Raw genomic sequence first — 16684 nt, forward strand, 5'->3', positions numbered from 1 at the left:
CAACTCTCTACCCTTATGTGGGCCGTGCGTTGTCCACCATTGCAGGGGGCGCCCTGGACATTTTGGGCTGTGTCTGTCTTCCACTCACCTGGCATAACCACGTGTTCCCATCTAGTTTTGTCGTCTGAATTTAATTCTGACTTAAATTCTACCCGGGCCGGTCCCGCTGACAAAAAGACGCCGTGACCGAGACATGTACCCCTCCGGTTGCCGGCAGTCCACCGGGACACATTTGTTACGTAACAGACCAGATGAACAGAATAAAGATGTATACTTCGTAAACCCGGGTAAAAAGTGTGACGCCACAGATCAAATGATCACAACAGAAGCTTGAATTCTGCATTACGTATAGGTCAGTACAAGACATCGTCAGAGAATCTGCCGGGTACCTGCCGGGTGCCTGCCGGAGACCGACCAAAGAGGGTTACAAAATTTTTAACAAAATGCTACTGAAGGAAACTTTTAATTGTGACCATGACAGCCGATGCTCGCCCGACTCCTGAGCCCGACCGGGGCCGGCCGGGGCTACATCCCCGACGGGCATCGGTGCAATTGAGACCGAAGCTTTAGTAGGGACTGATTTTCTTCTGGCTCACGGGGCCAAACTCTCGTTGCGCAATCGTGAGATGACACTCTGGGGGCCACAGGGCGTAGTCTCCATTCCGGTCTTCCGTAGGGCAGCGGGCGATGTCCGTCGAGTGGTTACTCGAAATTCTTACCTCGTGCCTCCGCGCTCCGTTCAACTGGTCCCCGGCAAAATTGTAGGGAAACGCGCCGAGTCAACACGTGGTTCTGGTTATGTTAATCCGGCCCTCGCGTCCTTAGGTAAGTATGGCCTGACAGGAGAGTTGATCTCCCACACTCCCGCGAGAAGCACCACCAGAGTATTTGTTGTTAACGAAACTCTCGAACCCGTCTTAATCCGCCCTGGTGCCGTGATCGCGCTTTTTCACCCTTTTGACAGTCCGACGTCCCGCGGAGTCTCTATCAGCCCGACTACTCCTGTCCCCATGGCCCCCGCCATAACCCCCAACCCTTCCTCCCCTTCCCCCTCTGCTTCCCCCCCCCCTCCCAAGGCTCCACCCACTCCCCTACTATCCGTGCCGAAATGGAGAGCTTGTTTGATCTGTCCGACATTGAAAACCCTGCCCACAAAGAGCGGCTCCTCGACTTGCTGGTCGAATATGAAGACATAGTCTCTCGTTCCTCGCATGACATATCCACTACCCCTGTGATTACTCACTCTATCGAGACGGGGGACGCCGCCCCGATTCGCCTTCCCCCACGCCACACCTCTCCCCAGGCTAAGGAGCTGATTCGTCACGAGCTAGATAAACTGACGTCACTGGGGTTTATTGAGCCTTCAAATACTCCTTGGGGGCCCCCATCGTACTGGTTAAGAAGAAGAATGGAGACACCAGGATTTGTGTCGACTATAGGGCCCTTAACTCGGTGACGAAGAAATGCTTCTGGCCTCTCCCCCGTATTGACGATACCCTTGATGCTCTTCCCGGCTCCAAATTGTTCTCCACCCTAGATATGAGGTCGGGATACCACCAAATCCCGGTCGACCCTGCGTCGGTTAAAAAAAACGCGTTCACCAGTCCTTTCGGAACCTATTAGTATACGGCCTTACCGTTCGGTCTTTGCAACGCGCCGTCGTCCTTTGCCCGACTGATGGAATCTGTATTGCGCGGCTTGCAACCACAGTGTTGTTAAGCATATCTTGATGGCAATATAGTACATTCTGACGATGACGTCACGGCCCACCTTAACAATATGCGGGCCGTCTTCCAGCGGTACCGTGAAGCGCGTCTGAAACTAGACCCCGAGAAATGTCGTTTCCTCCAACGCCGGGTGGAGTTCTTGGGCCGTGTTATCTCCTTTAACGGAGTCAGTACAGACTCCTCGAAGACAGACGCCATCGATAGCTGGCCCACCCCGCGCTCAGTTCGCGACATTCAGCGTTTCTTAGGCCTCGCGAACTACTATTTTCGGTTTGTCCGCGGGTTTGCACAACTCACCCGGCCATTGACAGTTCTGACTCGGAAAGGCGCCCGGTTTGTTTGGTCCCCTGACTGCCAGGCGGCATTTAACGCCCTTAAGAAGGCCCTGGTCACCGCTCCGGTCCTGGCCTATCCGAACTTCGATCTACCTTTTGTTGTAGATACCTATGCTTCGGACACGGGAATCGGGGGCGTCCTGAGTCAGATCCAAGACGGTCAAGAACGGGCAATATTGTATTAAAGCAGGGCCCTCACGCCAGCGGAACAGCGGTACAGCACGCACCGCCGGGAGATGCTGGCCGTGGTAGCCTTTCTCCTTCGCACGGACAACATCGCCGTGAGATACCTGTTGAGAAACAAGAACCCCACCGGCAGTCTGCATTTATCAAGTATTGTCCATAGTTTGTTTTTAAAGGAGCTAATGGGGAGGGCTGTTCGGGTTTCGCTAGGGAGAGCATTCCAGATGGCTATAGCTCTGATCACAAATGTTCTCTGGGACCTGGTGGTTCTACAAACGGGTATGGATAAGTGTTCACTATTCCGTAAGGGATACCGGGATTCTGTGGCGGACGCTCGCGCTCGAGGTAGCAGACTTTGCAGGTTTGGAGGACAGCGACCGTTCAACAGTTTGTACATGGTTACTGCAGTGTGAAACTTGCGTCGAAACTGGAGGGATGGTAGAGACATTTCTATGTAGAGACTATTGTAGGAAGGGTATGGGAGCCCAAAGTGACCACTGATAAGCCTGGCTGTTTGGTACTGAACAGATTCTAAAGTCCTTTGGTCACGTAAAGTGAGGCCAGCCCAGATAATATCCGCGTACTCTAACGTAGGTCTTGTAATGGTGATGTACAGCCGGAGTAGTGCGTTTTGGGGAATTTTCCTTCTTAGGGCACATAACAGTCCTGAAGAACGTCTTGCTTTTGTAGAGATGACCTCGATGTGTTGTGACCAGGACAGGGTATTCGTGAGAGTGACACCTAAGTGTTTGTGGCTGCTGACAACTTGCAGTACAGTTCCTCCTAGGGTCACAGGGGGAATCGGTTGTGGTAGAGTACGAGTTGTAATGAACATGACTTTGCACTTGTCTATGTTGGCTTCTAGTTTCCATGTAGAAAGCCAGGTCGACACAGTACTCAACTCTAGGTTCAGTGTTGCAACTACGCGTTGAACAGAATGATGGGAGAATGACAGAGATGTGTTGTCGGCAAATAAGTTGGCCAGACATTCTGTACGGCTGGTGGCAAGGTCATCGATGTAAAGAATGAAAAGCGTTGGTCCTAGGACGGAACCTTGCGGTACTCCGGCTAATGGGGACTTCCATGCAGACGTTGTTTTACCGTTGAGCACAGGGCCGGCACGAGTCATGGCAATGCCGATGCTCTCAGTCGCCACCCCTGCACTCAATGTGGCGCGGACGACAACGCCCTAGATATGTCCGACACCCCGTTGTGCGTGAACCGCCCTCAGATCAACAATGGCAGGTCAGACACTGGTCCCCAACCAATTCCATTGTGTCCCCCGCAAGACTTGGTGGCTAAGCAGCGCGACGACCCGATCCTGGGACAACTTGTGACTGACAAGGCCAAGAACGTCAAACCCGTGGCCGCCGGCTGGCAGGCCCTAACGCGGGACCCACGTGCGCTATACGGCGACTGGGATAATTTTTTTTCTTTCCACGATACCAAGTGTCGTGGTCTTTATTTCAAAATATTTACATAAGATTACATACGGTACATAAGATTTACGGAATATACAGTATTTCAATCACAATCTATAAGACACAGAAGATCTCCCCATTTTCTTTTTGCGTCCATGTATGATATATTTTGTTCTATTTTTTAAGATTGAAGTAAGGTCAGTTAGAAAAACAGATCTATTTCATTATAACAATCTTTGTCCTTATAAGTGCACCAGTTTCTAAATATAGCGTACATTGCTATTTTAATAGCTATTGTATGATTAGTTGCACTTGATTTTTGTTGGTTCTGTGGACATCCAGATAACAGTGCTTCAACATTGATATCCTTAATACCATTCTTGAGTTTGAGTTTTGAGGGGGGGAGCTCATTCGCCCCCCTTAGGCAGGTCACTTTTAAAATGCTGGAATATGCTTATAATAAAAAAAACGGACCAGGAATAGGTGATTGTTATGGTCAGATGGCTGGCTAAAAGTGGCAGGTTTGAATGACAATACTTGCTCTTTTAGCTTTAAATAAACAGACTTAGAACAACTCAGAAAAACCTACTGTGATTAACTATGCTATTTGTTATATGTTCAGGAAAAAGCATATTCTTAACCTTGTTGTACTCCTCCAACAATACCTTTGTAGTTGGTCGTTGGCTGGGGTCCCTATTTTGACACTGTTGGTGCACTTTGAACAAATGTGATCTGACAACATCACTTCCATTTACATTTCCCAGTAAGTAGTCAACAACATATGGAATTTTCCAAATATCAGTTTTTTCATCATAAGAAGGCATTCTTAAGTAATTATATGTTTCATTTCCAAAGGGCCAAAGCTCCTCTGGGGCAACATACTTTGACCAAGTTCTTCTTCGTCTACACTTAATTAAAAGATGTGCTTCATGATTTACTTCTGGTATCACATCCACGTCACTCAAGACAAGTTTGAAATCCTGTGTGATAAGAAACTGGGTTAGAGTTTTGCGGACATTGTGTGAGTCGCACATGACTCGTGTGCCAAGTGGACTATTGTGTAGGAAATGTATAGCTTCTAGGTAACTCAGAGCCATGTTAAATCTTGTCCGGACATTGTTAAACTTGCTGTATGCGTTCGACTTTAGGATATTCTCAATAAACTCTCCAGATCCTAATTGATAAAACTCTGTAAGGAGAGTTGTGTTGCATGATCCCACATACTGCAAAACAGAAGGGTGTTGCAGGGCCTTCAGCATCTCTATACCTTGCAAGAAGAACTTGAGATGAGTTGGCCTCCACAGCTTACTATAGGCCACTGTGTGGTTTCTCCAGATAGCTTTGTAAACCTACAAAGTGCAGAAAGGATGTATATTGTAGTTCTATACAGCATATAGTAAAATGCATATTAAGTCATGTCTGTGTTGTGGTGTAGTAACCTGCACGCTCTACATACTTAAAGTCGATGGCCTAGATTGCACCCGATTCGGACACGATTAGATGTTTCATTGTCCTTTTGGATGTGGACGCTTGCACAGTGTACAAGGAAGATTATTACATCAAGCCTCTATACATAAAAGGACCCAACACACTGTATTCAGAAGATTTAGAGTAGGGGTATACGACAACATACTTGAGCTGTAGTAAAGATTATAAACAAATCCCCATTGCACTACTTATGCAATGCTTCGTCCTCAGTCTGACGTTGCCCACCTTTGTAATTTGTTATATAACGTTTTACATCTAAGATACCAGCTGTTTCCCCTTTGACAAACATACAGTTATGTTTCCTTGATATACTGATCTACAAATGAGAAGTATGTTACATGTATGACTTATCAGACATGCATGTTGCTGACTTGCATGTACCATTATTTAGTACACATATGAAAATTGTTCAAGATCTGATCGAAATGGGAAAACACAAATCATTGATGGTTTTCTGAATTGGGCACCTCACACAGTATTATAATCTAAAAAGAGAAAAAAAAGTTGTAATCTGGAAATAGCCTGTAACATATATTATGATTGTTAATGCTAGCTGCACCTCTACTACTAGAATTAGCTAGCCGACAGAAATTTTACGTCTACACTCGCCTACAACAGGGTATAGCATTAAAACAATAGGTGCATAATCAATTAGAAACGTAACAATACCGTTACCTCCTTAATACCGCCTGATCCGACTCTGTCCAGAGTGGTCACCTCATTCGTTATCTCTTTACAACCTAGCCATGGCATACAAGTTTCCATCGTGGACACTCGGAAACTTCCCGGCGGGCACAACTTCCTCTGTCTAGGCTGGTCCACTCCCAACCCTGCCACAGTCGCAACATCCGGATTGGACCTGGACTCTTGGACTTTTCCTTGTCTTTCCTGACCCAACAGTTCATCGACCTCGTAGTTGAAGAAGCCACTAGCAGGCTGCAGAGATCCTGACCAGAACCACGGCAGTAGGTAGAGAAGCAGCAGAGTAAGGAGAATGGGACAGACCACACGTGGCTTACATGCACGACCCATCGTTTAGGAGTAACTCTGACCTGTAATAGGTTTTCAGTACAATTAGTACTTAATCTATCATATTATAGAATAAAATGACATCGAACTTGACCCAAAAATGACACGGTGAGTGGATACAGTAGGGTAGCCTGGGTGCCATCCTGGTTATTTTACGTCCGCTTCCACAGTCGCTCCTCATGGTTTTGAGCGACTGTGGGAACTGACGTAAACTAAGCAAGACGGCACCCAGGCTAACAGTAGTATTGTAGTTGAAAAAATATCTACATTATAGTTAGATACGAGGACATGAACAGTTTCTGCAGTGCTATTGGTTAGATTCTGTCCCAGTGTAGACACTTAAGCAATCTCAAGGTTTTAAACAATCTGGAGATTTTTTAAGTCATCTTAAAATTAATGTTTGAACTTTGTGTCATATCAATATTTCCCGAAAGGTTTTTCCGAGAGGATAATTGAGAAAATGGTTGACGGTCGTCGTGATTTTTTGGTGCGTAGGTAGCTAAAGTGATGCTTGGGAAGACTACATTACAATTATGCAAATTGGAATCTAACTTGCATGATAAATGAGGAAATTCTATCAGTCCGTTATTTTCAATGTAAGGTTATGAAGCACTTATGACATATGTAATTTGAGAACGAAGATTTCCATAACCTAGCCTCGTGCATAAAAAAGGAATACAGATTCAGTTTTAGGGTTTCCCGCGGACCCCACGTGTACAGATTAATCAGTCTGGGAAGGTGTACTGTTGAGGGTTAACCAAGAATCAAAACTAACTTACAAACTGTAATTTAAAAGCACTAAATTTGAATTGGATGTCGGTATTAGTTTGTACACGATTGCCTGTATGTAACTGCGCCATACTGCCATTGCTAGATAATAAATCAAAATACTGCGATACCCGTCTGACACGGTGGTCCCGTCGCTACGTTAAAATCATCGTTGCTAAGCAAATAGGCCCCGCCCACAACCCGGTGCGCAGTGACCAGCGGCAGTGTTCAGATAAACAACACAAATTTTGCCCAAAATAACGCACGATGAGATTATCCATACTGTAAACTTTAGGACCTTTAAATCTCATTCCTCTTGTAAGATTTTTGTTGTCTGTGAGTTTGTAACTTATTTTGTCGATTTTCTAGTATGTTTTCTCCCATAATTCCATAACGACGCAAGAGAATCAAGTCATTTTTTCCAAGATGGTGGCCAGATGTTTATTTTTCCGATTGGTGTATTTTTTATTGGATTCTAGCGATAGGATCGGGAGATATTGCTCAAAATACATGTTCTGTGTTTTAGTTTAAAATTCACGTGGAACAGAGGGTTTGTTTTAGAGTTATAATGAGGTCGCCGGTGGATATCAGAGCGGTTCGTTCTCACCTTTCTCCCGGGAAGGCCAGTGAAATGGAAATTTCGACCAGCGTGGCGCTATTCTTCTCCTCCCGGGCGCGAGTTTTAAAGACAACAGTACGGTGGCTCGATGCAAATCAATTGCGATACTGGCCATCTGTAGTTTGAGAAGATTTTCTTAGGCAGTTCATGGAATTTTTCGAGTCGTATATATCGTATATATCGGGGAAAGTTCATATTCCCCCAAGTGGACGCCTATCATTGTACAACGAACAGAAGTCAAAACTACGCCGCGGTAGCGAACGAGAATAAAATTTGCTTCCCCACCGTATGTTTTTTAAGCTTCTTGGGTTATTTGTGCGACATCATATGGTAAATCTAAAACTATCCCAACGTGCAAACGTACCGAAGTCGTCGGTTGCAACCTGAAGCTCCTTGGTTGGAAGAAATGATTTTGACAAAAATCACAAAAGCTTTGTGTCGGCACGCGCGAGTAACTGAAACATAGCATCGACAGTGATCGACCAAAATGGTTGCTAGAGATAGAACGCTGAACATTGCCTTCAATGTGTTATTTTGGATTTGAAATGCATTTAGGTGTATAACCTCCTTTGCTACACGAATTAAAGAAAAAACATGGGGATATAAAATATGGGTTTATAAACTGTGAAACAAAAGGGCGTCGGTTTGTTAACAAAGGACAAAGGATGGAACCGATCTAATCCAGATATGTTGTAAAACAACTCTCGCTTCAGCCGACTTTCTTCTAAAACTAATTAAGATTTACTATTATACTTGTACTATTTCTAAAATCTACTTAGTACGGTTATGTTTCTTTTAACCTCCATGAAAAATGGAGGTATTGTTTTGGGCGTGTCTGTGTGTGTGTGTGTGTGTGTGTGTGTGTATGTGTTCCCGCAACTTTGTAGTCAGCATAACTTCATAACGCCTTTATGGATTGTGATGATATTTGGTCTGCTGATAAGTTTTAGGAAGACAAAGGTCAAGGTCAAATATGGGGCCTCCTGGTGGATGACCTTGGTACTGCAGCAGAACTTCCGGTTTTTGTATCTTTTGTTCTGAACATGCTATGGTCTTGACTTTTTGGTGGCAGATAGCTTTTTCTGTTAGGAATAACTGGTGTAAGTTTGATTCCCCTAGCAGCTTGTTCTGGAACTGCAGGGGACTTTTGGGCGAAATTTTTAAAAGCCAATAAGTCCAGATAGGAACAATGTGTTTTCATCATATTTGTTGTGTAGGTAGCTGAGATAGAGTTGTACAAAAATTGCAAATTTTGCAAATTAGGACTTAATTTGCATAATTAAATCTATAATTACAGTGTTTTATATAATAGTTCTTTTATACATGCAATCTATCTAATCTGTGGCAAGAGGAATATCAACAGATACTAATTATGCTAATGAAGACCTTATTTGCATAATTAATGTGAAAATTCTGTGACTCCTTATTGGTGAATGATGGGAATTATACCTCGTGACATGTGCAACATTAACACCACTAAACATATATTATGTTAATGTAGATGTCATTTGCATAAATAATGAGGACATGTTGAAATGAAGTATGACAAAGCAAGCCCATAGCTTTTCCTTTTAGAAATAAGTGGTGTGGGTTTGAACCCCCTAGCAGCTTGTTCTGGAACTGCAGGGGACTTTCGGGCGAAATCTTTAAAAGCCAATAAGTCCAGATAGGAACAACATATTTTCATCATTTTGGTAGGTAGGTAGCTGAGAGAGAGAGAGATGTACACGATTACATGCAAATTGTGTAAATGAGAACCTAATTTGCATAATTAATGAGGAAATTCTATAATTACAGTGTTTTACATTATAGTACGTTCATACATGTAATATACATAATCTATGGCAGATAGAACATCAACAGCTACCAATTATGCAAATGATGACCTAATTTGCATAATTATTGCGAAAGTTATGATTTCTTAATGGTGAATGATGGCAATTTTGTACCTTGTACCATGTGTAGGTTACTTAAATATTAACAAACCATTATGGTCTAAAAAGGGGTAGCCTCGTAACCCCTGCTTCTCCTATTGGGTCAGTTAGTCCTCGCTACTTGTGAGGATGTTTCTGACTCAGGGAGAAGAGTTGCTGTTACAGTTACAGGCTAGCTCTATGCCTAGAAGTGGCCAATGGCCTTGCATTGAGCGACACCGTTAAAAAAACAACACTATGCTTATATTATGTTAATATAGAGGTAGTTTGCATAATTAATGAGGAATTATAAATGAGGATGTTCAAATGAAATACTGCAAAAGAAAGGATACACGAAAAATATTGTAAGTTGAGTTTAGAACACCATAAATTAATCTCATCATCATCATCATCGTCCGGCTGCGGAGCAGTCGACCACAAGTCTTCCCCACGACCGTCGATCCGCCGCCAGGTTGGCAATGTCCTCTGGCCGCAGGTCACCCTCGGTGTCCCCCAACAGGTTCCGGACGTAGCCCAGGTAGTCGAGTCGCTGGCGCCCTGGGCGCCTTTTGCCGTGCGTCGGTACATACAGGGCATATGTTCGGCATGGTTCCGACATTTGCATTAATCTACATTATATTTATTGTCACCTTATTTCCATATTCAATGAAACAAAACATTTACATAAACTCTACATATTTCATGGAGGTATGAGATCTCAGAATTCTTGTCGGTAGATGTTCTTGAATAATCACTCGAGTCTGGTCTTTTTAGAGATAGTCTAGATGTTGTGTCATGCGGCCGATACCGGCACGTTCCGTGCTGTCTGAAGTATGCAGTAGCGCGGTCAAGGCCGACTGGACCCGGGGAACTTTAATCCCTGTGGAAGTTTTTAGTGTGTTGAATTAAGAAATAAGACAAATTGTAGCACAGTTGCGAATTATTGTTGGTGGCATAAGGAAACTAAACATGGCTTGAATGAGAGTTGGGGCATTGTTTATTGTGTGAATTAAAGAACAATAGGGGCGGGGAAAGACGCGCATATGAAAGGACAAGATCGCGGGATCACCAAAACATGTCAAGTCCCCGCCCGCTAAAGCGTGAACCAATCAGCTATTGTTGCCAATAGTGAAATGACTGATTGACACCGATTTCTCATTAATATTAATGACTTCAAAGTGATGATTTTAATGGCCTTTTTGACCATCGTGTATTTATATACACCTGGGGTCAGTTTTGACCCCATACGGTTGTTTGAGAATTAATACAGCACAGTTGATCATTTGAGCATTATAGTTGTAAGAAAAAGATGTATAATTTGTATGTGGTAAAACTTCTAATGTTTATTTACATACTTTTAGAAAAAGTAACTGCCATTTTATGTTTCTATGCTTATCAAATAAATATTTCTGAGCTTTCCCAGAGCACATTTCTTGTGCTTGTAATTCTGGGGAGTGATATGACGTGATAAGTATATAAATATAAGTAAATGTCGGTAAATACGGCAAACCGTTCTGGTAAGGGCATGTGCGCGTAAATACGGGTAAATTCAATTAATGTCAGAAATACCACGCTCGGTAAATCTCGGTAAATGCCTGAATGGCATGTGAGAAATACCACAGATGGTAAATCTCGCTAACTACATGTGAGAAATAGCTTGTATGGTAAATGTCGCTAAATACGTATTTACATGAAACCTGTAAGGCCACACCAATTTAATTTGTTGGTTCTCGGAATCTTTCAGAAAAAAATCTGAAGAGACAGGAAGAGAAAAAACAGGTCTAGGCATCCTATAATAGCCACAAATGCTACGATAGGAGCCATGAAGTCAACACAAAAGGATGGGTGAATATTTCAATATGTAATTTGAACTATTAATCAAACTACTGCATTGGTGGATGGAAAAACAAGTAGGAAGAAAAGGACTTTCCCTAACTGTTGGGGGGGGGGGCATGAGCATTTTTGAGTTGATTCAGAACCAGAATTTTTTTTGCAAATCAGAAACAAGAGTTCCGAAATCTCATACCTCCATGAAATATGGGCTTGATAAGTAAATATAAATTTCTTCTTTAATTACGCAAATGACTTCTGCATTAACATAATATATGCATCGTGATGTTAACTTTTGATTAACTTAAAGATGTCCCAAGTATCACATTCCCATCATTCACCATTAAGAAATCATAGATTTTTTGCATTAATTATGCAAATTAGGACATCATTTGCATAATAAGTATCTGTTGATGTTCCATCTGCCATAGGTTACATACAGTACATGTATGAAAGTTCTATAATGTAAAACACTGTAATTATAGAATTTCCTCATTAATTATGCAAATATGGTTCTCATTTACATAATTTGCTGTTAATTATGTACATCTCTATGTCAGATACCTACACACCAAAAATGATAAAAATACGCTGTTCCTATCTGGACTTATTGGCTTTTAAAGATTTCGCCCGAAAGTCCCCTGCAGTTCCTGAACAAGCTGCTAGGAGGACCAAACCCACACCACTTATTCCTGACAGGAAAAGCTATCTGTCACCAAAAATTCAAGACCATAGCATGTTCAAAACCAAAGATACAAAAACCGGATGTTCTGCTGCAGTACCAAGGTCATCCACCAGGAGGCCCATATTTGACCTTGAGCTTTGTCTTCCTAAGACTTATCAGCATACCAAATATAATCACAATCCATAAAGGCGTTATGAAGTTATGCTGACTACAAAGTTGCGGAAACACACACAGACACACACACAGACACACACAGACACACAGACACACACCGCCAAAAACAATACCTCCATTTTTCATGGAGGTAAAAAGCCAAGAGGCGAAACCGAGAACAAATTAAATTGGTTCGGCCTAAATATAGGAAATAAGGCAAACATTACCAGCTATACCGTGCGGGTAGATACCACGTCTTTACATCACGGTTACCTTTGTGGTAAATCCCACGTTTCGTGCTGTGTCTGAGAAGTGTCGACGTGTAAACTGATTCGCACCACTACTCACTCTGTTTGTTGTGATACGCAAGAGCCACGTCGCTAAGTACTCATACACGTAGCAATAACCCGTGACCGTTACTACTTTAACTAGTTCAATACGGTATAGTAACGTAGAATATCGGTAATTAGATCTAGTCTTAGTTTTTATGCGAAAATTCTTAACGATAAAACAAAATGCTTGACTCAAAAGGGAGCAATTTAACGGCTGCTACACCGAATCCTGAAACAATATAGTGTTTTCTTTTGTGTGGTAACGCTGTCACATTAATACTGAAAAATTAAAATCAAGTCATCATAAAAATACTAGGAAGTGTAACTGATCTTTGTGTCTTTTATTGTAGACGTTTGAATAAACGCCCGAGATCAAATAGTACCAGTTTGTAAAAAAGTGGAAACAGTGTAACATCACCGACCGTAGAATGCACTTTTAGCACTATGAATGTCATTACATGAAAACACTGTCGTGCTGGAAACACTTTCTGTACGCAAATGAAAAGAAACATTACTTTCACCACTGGGATAGAAACATTGTAAAATACCAATAGGGTTAACTATAAGTATCGGTGGAAGGGAAGAACTACCAACGATAATATTGGATACGATGTGGTAAGAGCAAGATATAGAGAGAGATCATGTCAGCACATATAACAGGTCAATATAAGGGAAATAAAAATATCAGAACTAGTATAGAATCCTAAGAATATTAGTACAGGACTTACCGGAGTATCAGCGACGGATACTGAAGTAAAAACTACCGCAAGCGGCTGGATCTCTGTGCACACTAAAAATGTTCAAACACTGATATTATGGGCGGTCTCTGAGGTGTGCCAACGTGTAAGCTGATCCTTATCTCTATGTTGTTTGTTGTTACTGCCGTGGTATAGGCAAGCTGCAGAGTAAACGTACATGTCATGTCATGGAGTGGACGAAGCTTTCAGGGGTAAGTTAACCAGTAAAAATTAATTCGAGTACCTTGTGGTATGTTTCGGGACAAATTTTGTCAATTTTTCACCTGCCATGACTTTCAACAGCCTAAAACCTTGACGCACGCAGGGAAACCAAGTTGATGGAAGGGTTTGCTTGTTAGATCTCCCCCTTATACAATACAAAAATTGTCTTTTTTGCCTGCATTCTCGTAAATTTAGAATAATAGGAAACAATTCGCAAAGAAGTCAGTATGATTTTGTTTTATCTATAGACTGTTACCATACAGCCATTAGTGTAAGTGTATATATAATAAAGATGTATCCTGTTTGAAACTAAACATGGGATTTGCCCAAAGCAAACGTCCCGGTACACCGTATAATGATGTATAGGCACATGACTGAGCTGGATGTGCTTTCATTACGTCAATGATAATTATTATTGTACAAAACTGACGGCTGCAAGCCAAACGGGCGGCCAGGATGAATTCTCCCACGGCAGAGCTATCCCGCGGCAAATACGTCTTGGGATTAGTGGTAAGGAAGCACCCCTGGCGTGGGAGGATGCCAGGATGTTGATAGTATACATATACTGGCCCGAATAGTAAGCCCCTTAACTCATGATACACAGTATCTTTCAATGTAACAAACATTTAAACAAAGTATACTGACCGCTACAAGCCAAACGGGCGGCCAGGATGTTAATAGTATACAATACTGGCCCGAATAGAGTTACCAACGGCTCCTTATTGTCGCTAACTACCGTTGACTACACAGAGCCAGGCCAGATCCTCGAATATCAAGTCGATGTGGCCTAAGGGTTAAAGACCTGCGCCCATATACTATTAGGTACAGTGTACTATATACTGGACGTGCGAAAGATGTTCCTACTTGACCGAAGAAATTTACTCTGCTCTACCCTACTCTTCTCTACTCATACAAAGGCCCATAAGTGCAATTGACAGACAATTACTAATGTGGAAATATATGCTTAGAGAATGTCTAGTGCTTACATGTCTAATTTTAATGAACAGAATTTTAATGCAGACAAGAGAATATGACAAACTAGAGTTCGGAGGTCTCATGTCTTCGACAGTGTGATATTGTTTTGGTGGGTGTTGTGTGTGTATGTATAGTGTAGGCTTTTTGAAGATGATTATCGTAGTTATAGTGGTCAGAGAGTCTTTTTGTTAACGAAGCAACATACTATTTACCAAGCCTGTACCATGTCTTTCTACGAAAATACGGAATGTAGAATTCGTCATTTGGTACAGGGGTGCCTTGAGCATATGCTCAAAGAATGACATTTGCAACTTTGGCATACATCACTTCAAAATGGTGTGAAACAGGTCTCTTCTGCTATTTTCAGACAAAAAATGTAAATTTTTGGCTCCTGCGACCTAATATTACAACCAAATGACCTAAAATTTGGTATAGGAGTGCCCTTGACGTATGCGTAAAGAACTATACTCAAATTTTTGGTAAACAATACTTTTAATTTGTGTAAACTAAGTTTTTCTGCCCTTTCCAGACAAAATGCTTTTACAGTACAGATCGCGGGATAAGAATAATCGGGATTCGGGATTTTGTGGGATATCCCGCGGGAGTTTGAGGGATATCACGCGGGAGATTGCGGGATCTCCCGCGGTATTCTTTCGGGAGACCTGTCGTGTCCCGCGTACCGCGTAGCGAAAAAACTTGGTGCGAGACCCCGAAGTCTACCGCGGCTCCGAACGCCGATGGCGGCGTGCCAAATGTTTATTTTTACGTCCTGTCGGGCGATCTGTGCCGGGCCGATGGAGTCTGACACCAGTCAACTTTGCTACAATTCTTATTTAATGGTGGTGAAGCACAGGAATGTACGAAAATAATGTGTATAATGTGTTTCTCACGCGGTCATAGTTAAACTGCTTTTTTTCAAAGCTATTGTTCAACGCAAACTTTAAGAAACTACCGTGAATGAATACCATGTAACGTGTAGTAATCCCTTTGTGTCCAGTGAATTCGGCAAGACTGTTACCAAGAGAGAAAAATTATGAGGCGTACCAGCAGTAGTTGTGGTTGTTGTGTTTCATAATCTTGTAGCTGTTGAGGTCTTCTCATGGGTAGCTTGCGTCAAGAAGTCTCCGTATTAGTATTAAGAATTGCGACAATTGAAAGCTTGCCCATCAAAATCCTGGGGCGTGCGTCTCCCCCTCCCCAAAACTCTTGCATCATAACAACGACCATGTCCATAATTCCATGCTATCACCCTGAAAGCGAAGTACTCCCACATGGCTGGCAAAGTTTCGTTCGGTAGGAAAACATTCTACTTCTGTCAGCTGCGGGGTCAGCCAACTAGATGAAAACGGAATCGATTTTTTAAACAGAACAACGCTATAACGTAGCGCACGTCCAAGACACGGCGCGGTAGAACCCGAAAAATAAATAAACACGGGAGAACCCGAACTAAACGTGTTTATGCAAAATTTGACGCAGATTAATTCGTTCTCAGACCATAAAACTTGAAATTCACTCGGTACACTCCGTGGAAGTAGCCTCCTCACATGTGAAAATGTTGTTTTGAGATGAAATCGGGATATAAGAAAGTTACAATGCCGCATGCCGGCCGTGCAGGGCGGAAAAAGAAGCTACAATCCGACGTATAACAACCGTCAAGCGGTGTTTCTGTGGGGCGGCGCATCTGACTCAACTCTTTGAGGTCGCAGAACACAGTATTTATGGGCGACCCCCTGACGCGGGTATAGAAAGTAGTGCAGACAAACCTCTTGCATCCTGGCTAGAGCGACTTATGTGAGAGGTAGCCACGAATGAACTGCACTGTGTGGTAAGGAAAGGTATCGGCTTGTACACCGTATGGGTTGGATTGTGAAGATTTCCCTGTTCGTGTATAAATGCGCGGCATTACGCAACAACGTTCCATGGTGAGCTGGCTGTAGTTCCGTTGACCCCGGTAGAGGGTCAAATCAAAGTGGTCGTCATTATGTTAAGAAACGATAACTTTTTTTAGTTTCAGTTATTTTGTAGAATATACCGTATATTTCAACATATTAGTTGGACGTGATTGTCTAGTGCACCCTACTATAATTTTTACCATGTCGAAGTGAGTCACCTCGGGGTGCTTAACTTTAGGAATCCCCATAGGGCGAAAACTGTGTTCTGCCACCTTGAATTCTCGGCCCGGCTGGTGAGCGGGTCCCCGTCTACACGCTGTGATTGGCGCGCCAGAACGCCACGTGGTCTGTCGGCGCCGGGGAGTCTGCCGCTGC

At 42.9% G+C, this 16684-nt stretch overlaps 1 protein-coding gene across 2 annotated transcripts; it reads right to left on the minus strand.

Annotated features, from left to right (window-relative positions):
* Window positions 1–3806: 3806 nt before the first annotated feature.
* On the minus strand, window positions 3807–13428 carry LOC109469120 (protein O-mannose kinase-like). 2 transcript variants are annotated; one of them, XM_019767504.1, is made up of 4 exons: window positions 13212–13428; window positions 5830–6206; window positions 4934–5015; window positions 4560–4646 (listed from the first exon to the last, which is right to left on the minus strand). In XM_019767504.1, exons 2-4 carry the CDS (start codon window positions 6184–6186, stop codon window positions 4624–4626), a joined length of 462 nt encoding a protein of 153 aa, XP_019623063.1. In that variant the 5' UTR covers window positions 6187–6206; window positions 13212–13428; the 3' UTR covers window positions 4560–4623. The 2 variants fall into 2 exon arrangements, with proteins under 2 accessions (XP_019623062.1, XP_019623063.1); XM_019767503.1 differs by having other exon boundaries at window positions 3807–5015.
* Between the last annotated feature and the right edge of the window lie 3256 nt (window positions 13429–16684).

This window comes from Branchiostoma belcheri, unplaced genomic scaffold (genome assembly GCF_001625305.1).
Source record: "Branchiostoma belcheri isolate BF01 breed outbred unplaced genomic scaffold, Haploidv18h27 scaffold20, whole genome shotgun sequence".
Taxonomy (NCBI): Eukaryota; Metazoa; Chordata; class Leptocardii; order Amphioxiformes; family Branchiostomatidae; genus Branchiostoma; species Branchiostoma belcheri.

Bases quoted from the DNA above. Each gene is read 5' to 3' on its own strand.
- LOC109469120 (XM_019767503.1), bottom strand. From the start codon at position 6,186: ATGGGTCGTGCATGTAAGCCACGTGTGGTCTGTCCCATTCTCCTTACT. The intron at 5,016-5,829 runs GTAACGGTATTG...TGCACTTTGTAG, and splicing joins GATCAGGCGGTATTAAGGAG to GTTTACAAAGCTATCTGGAG.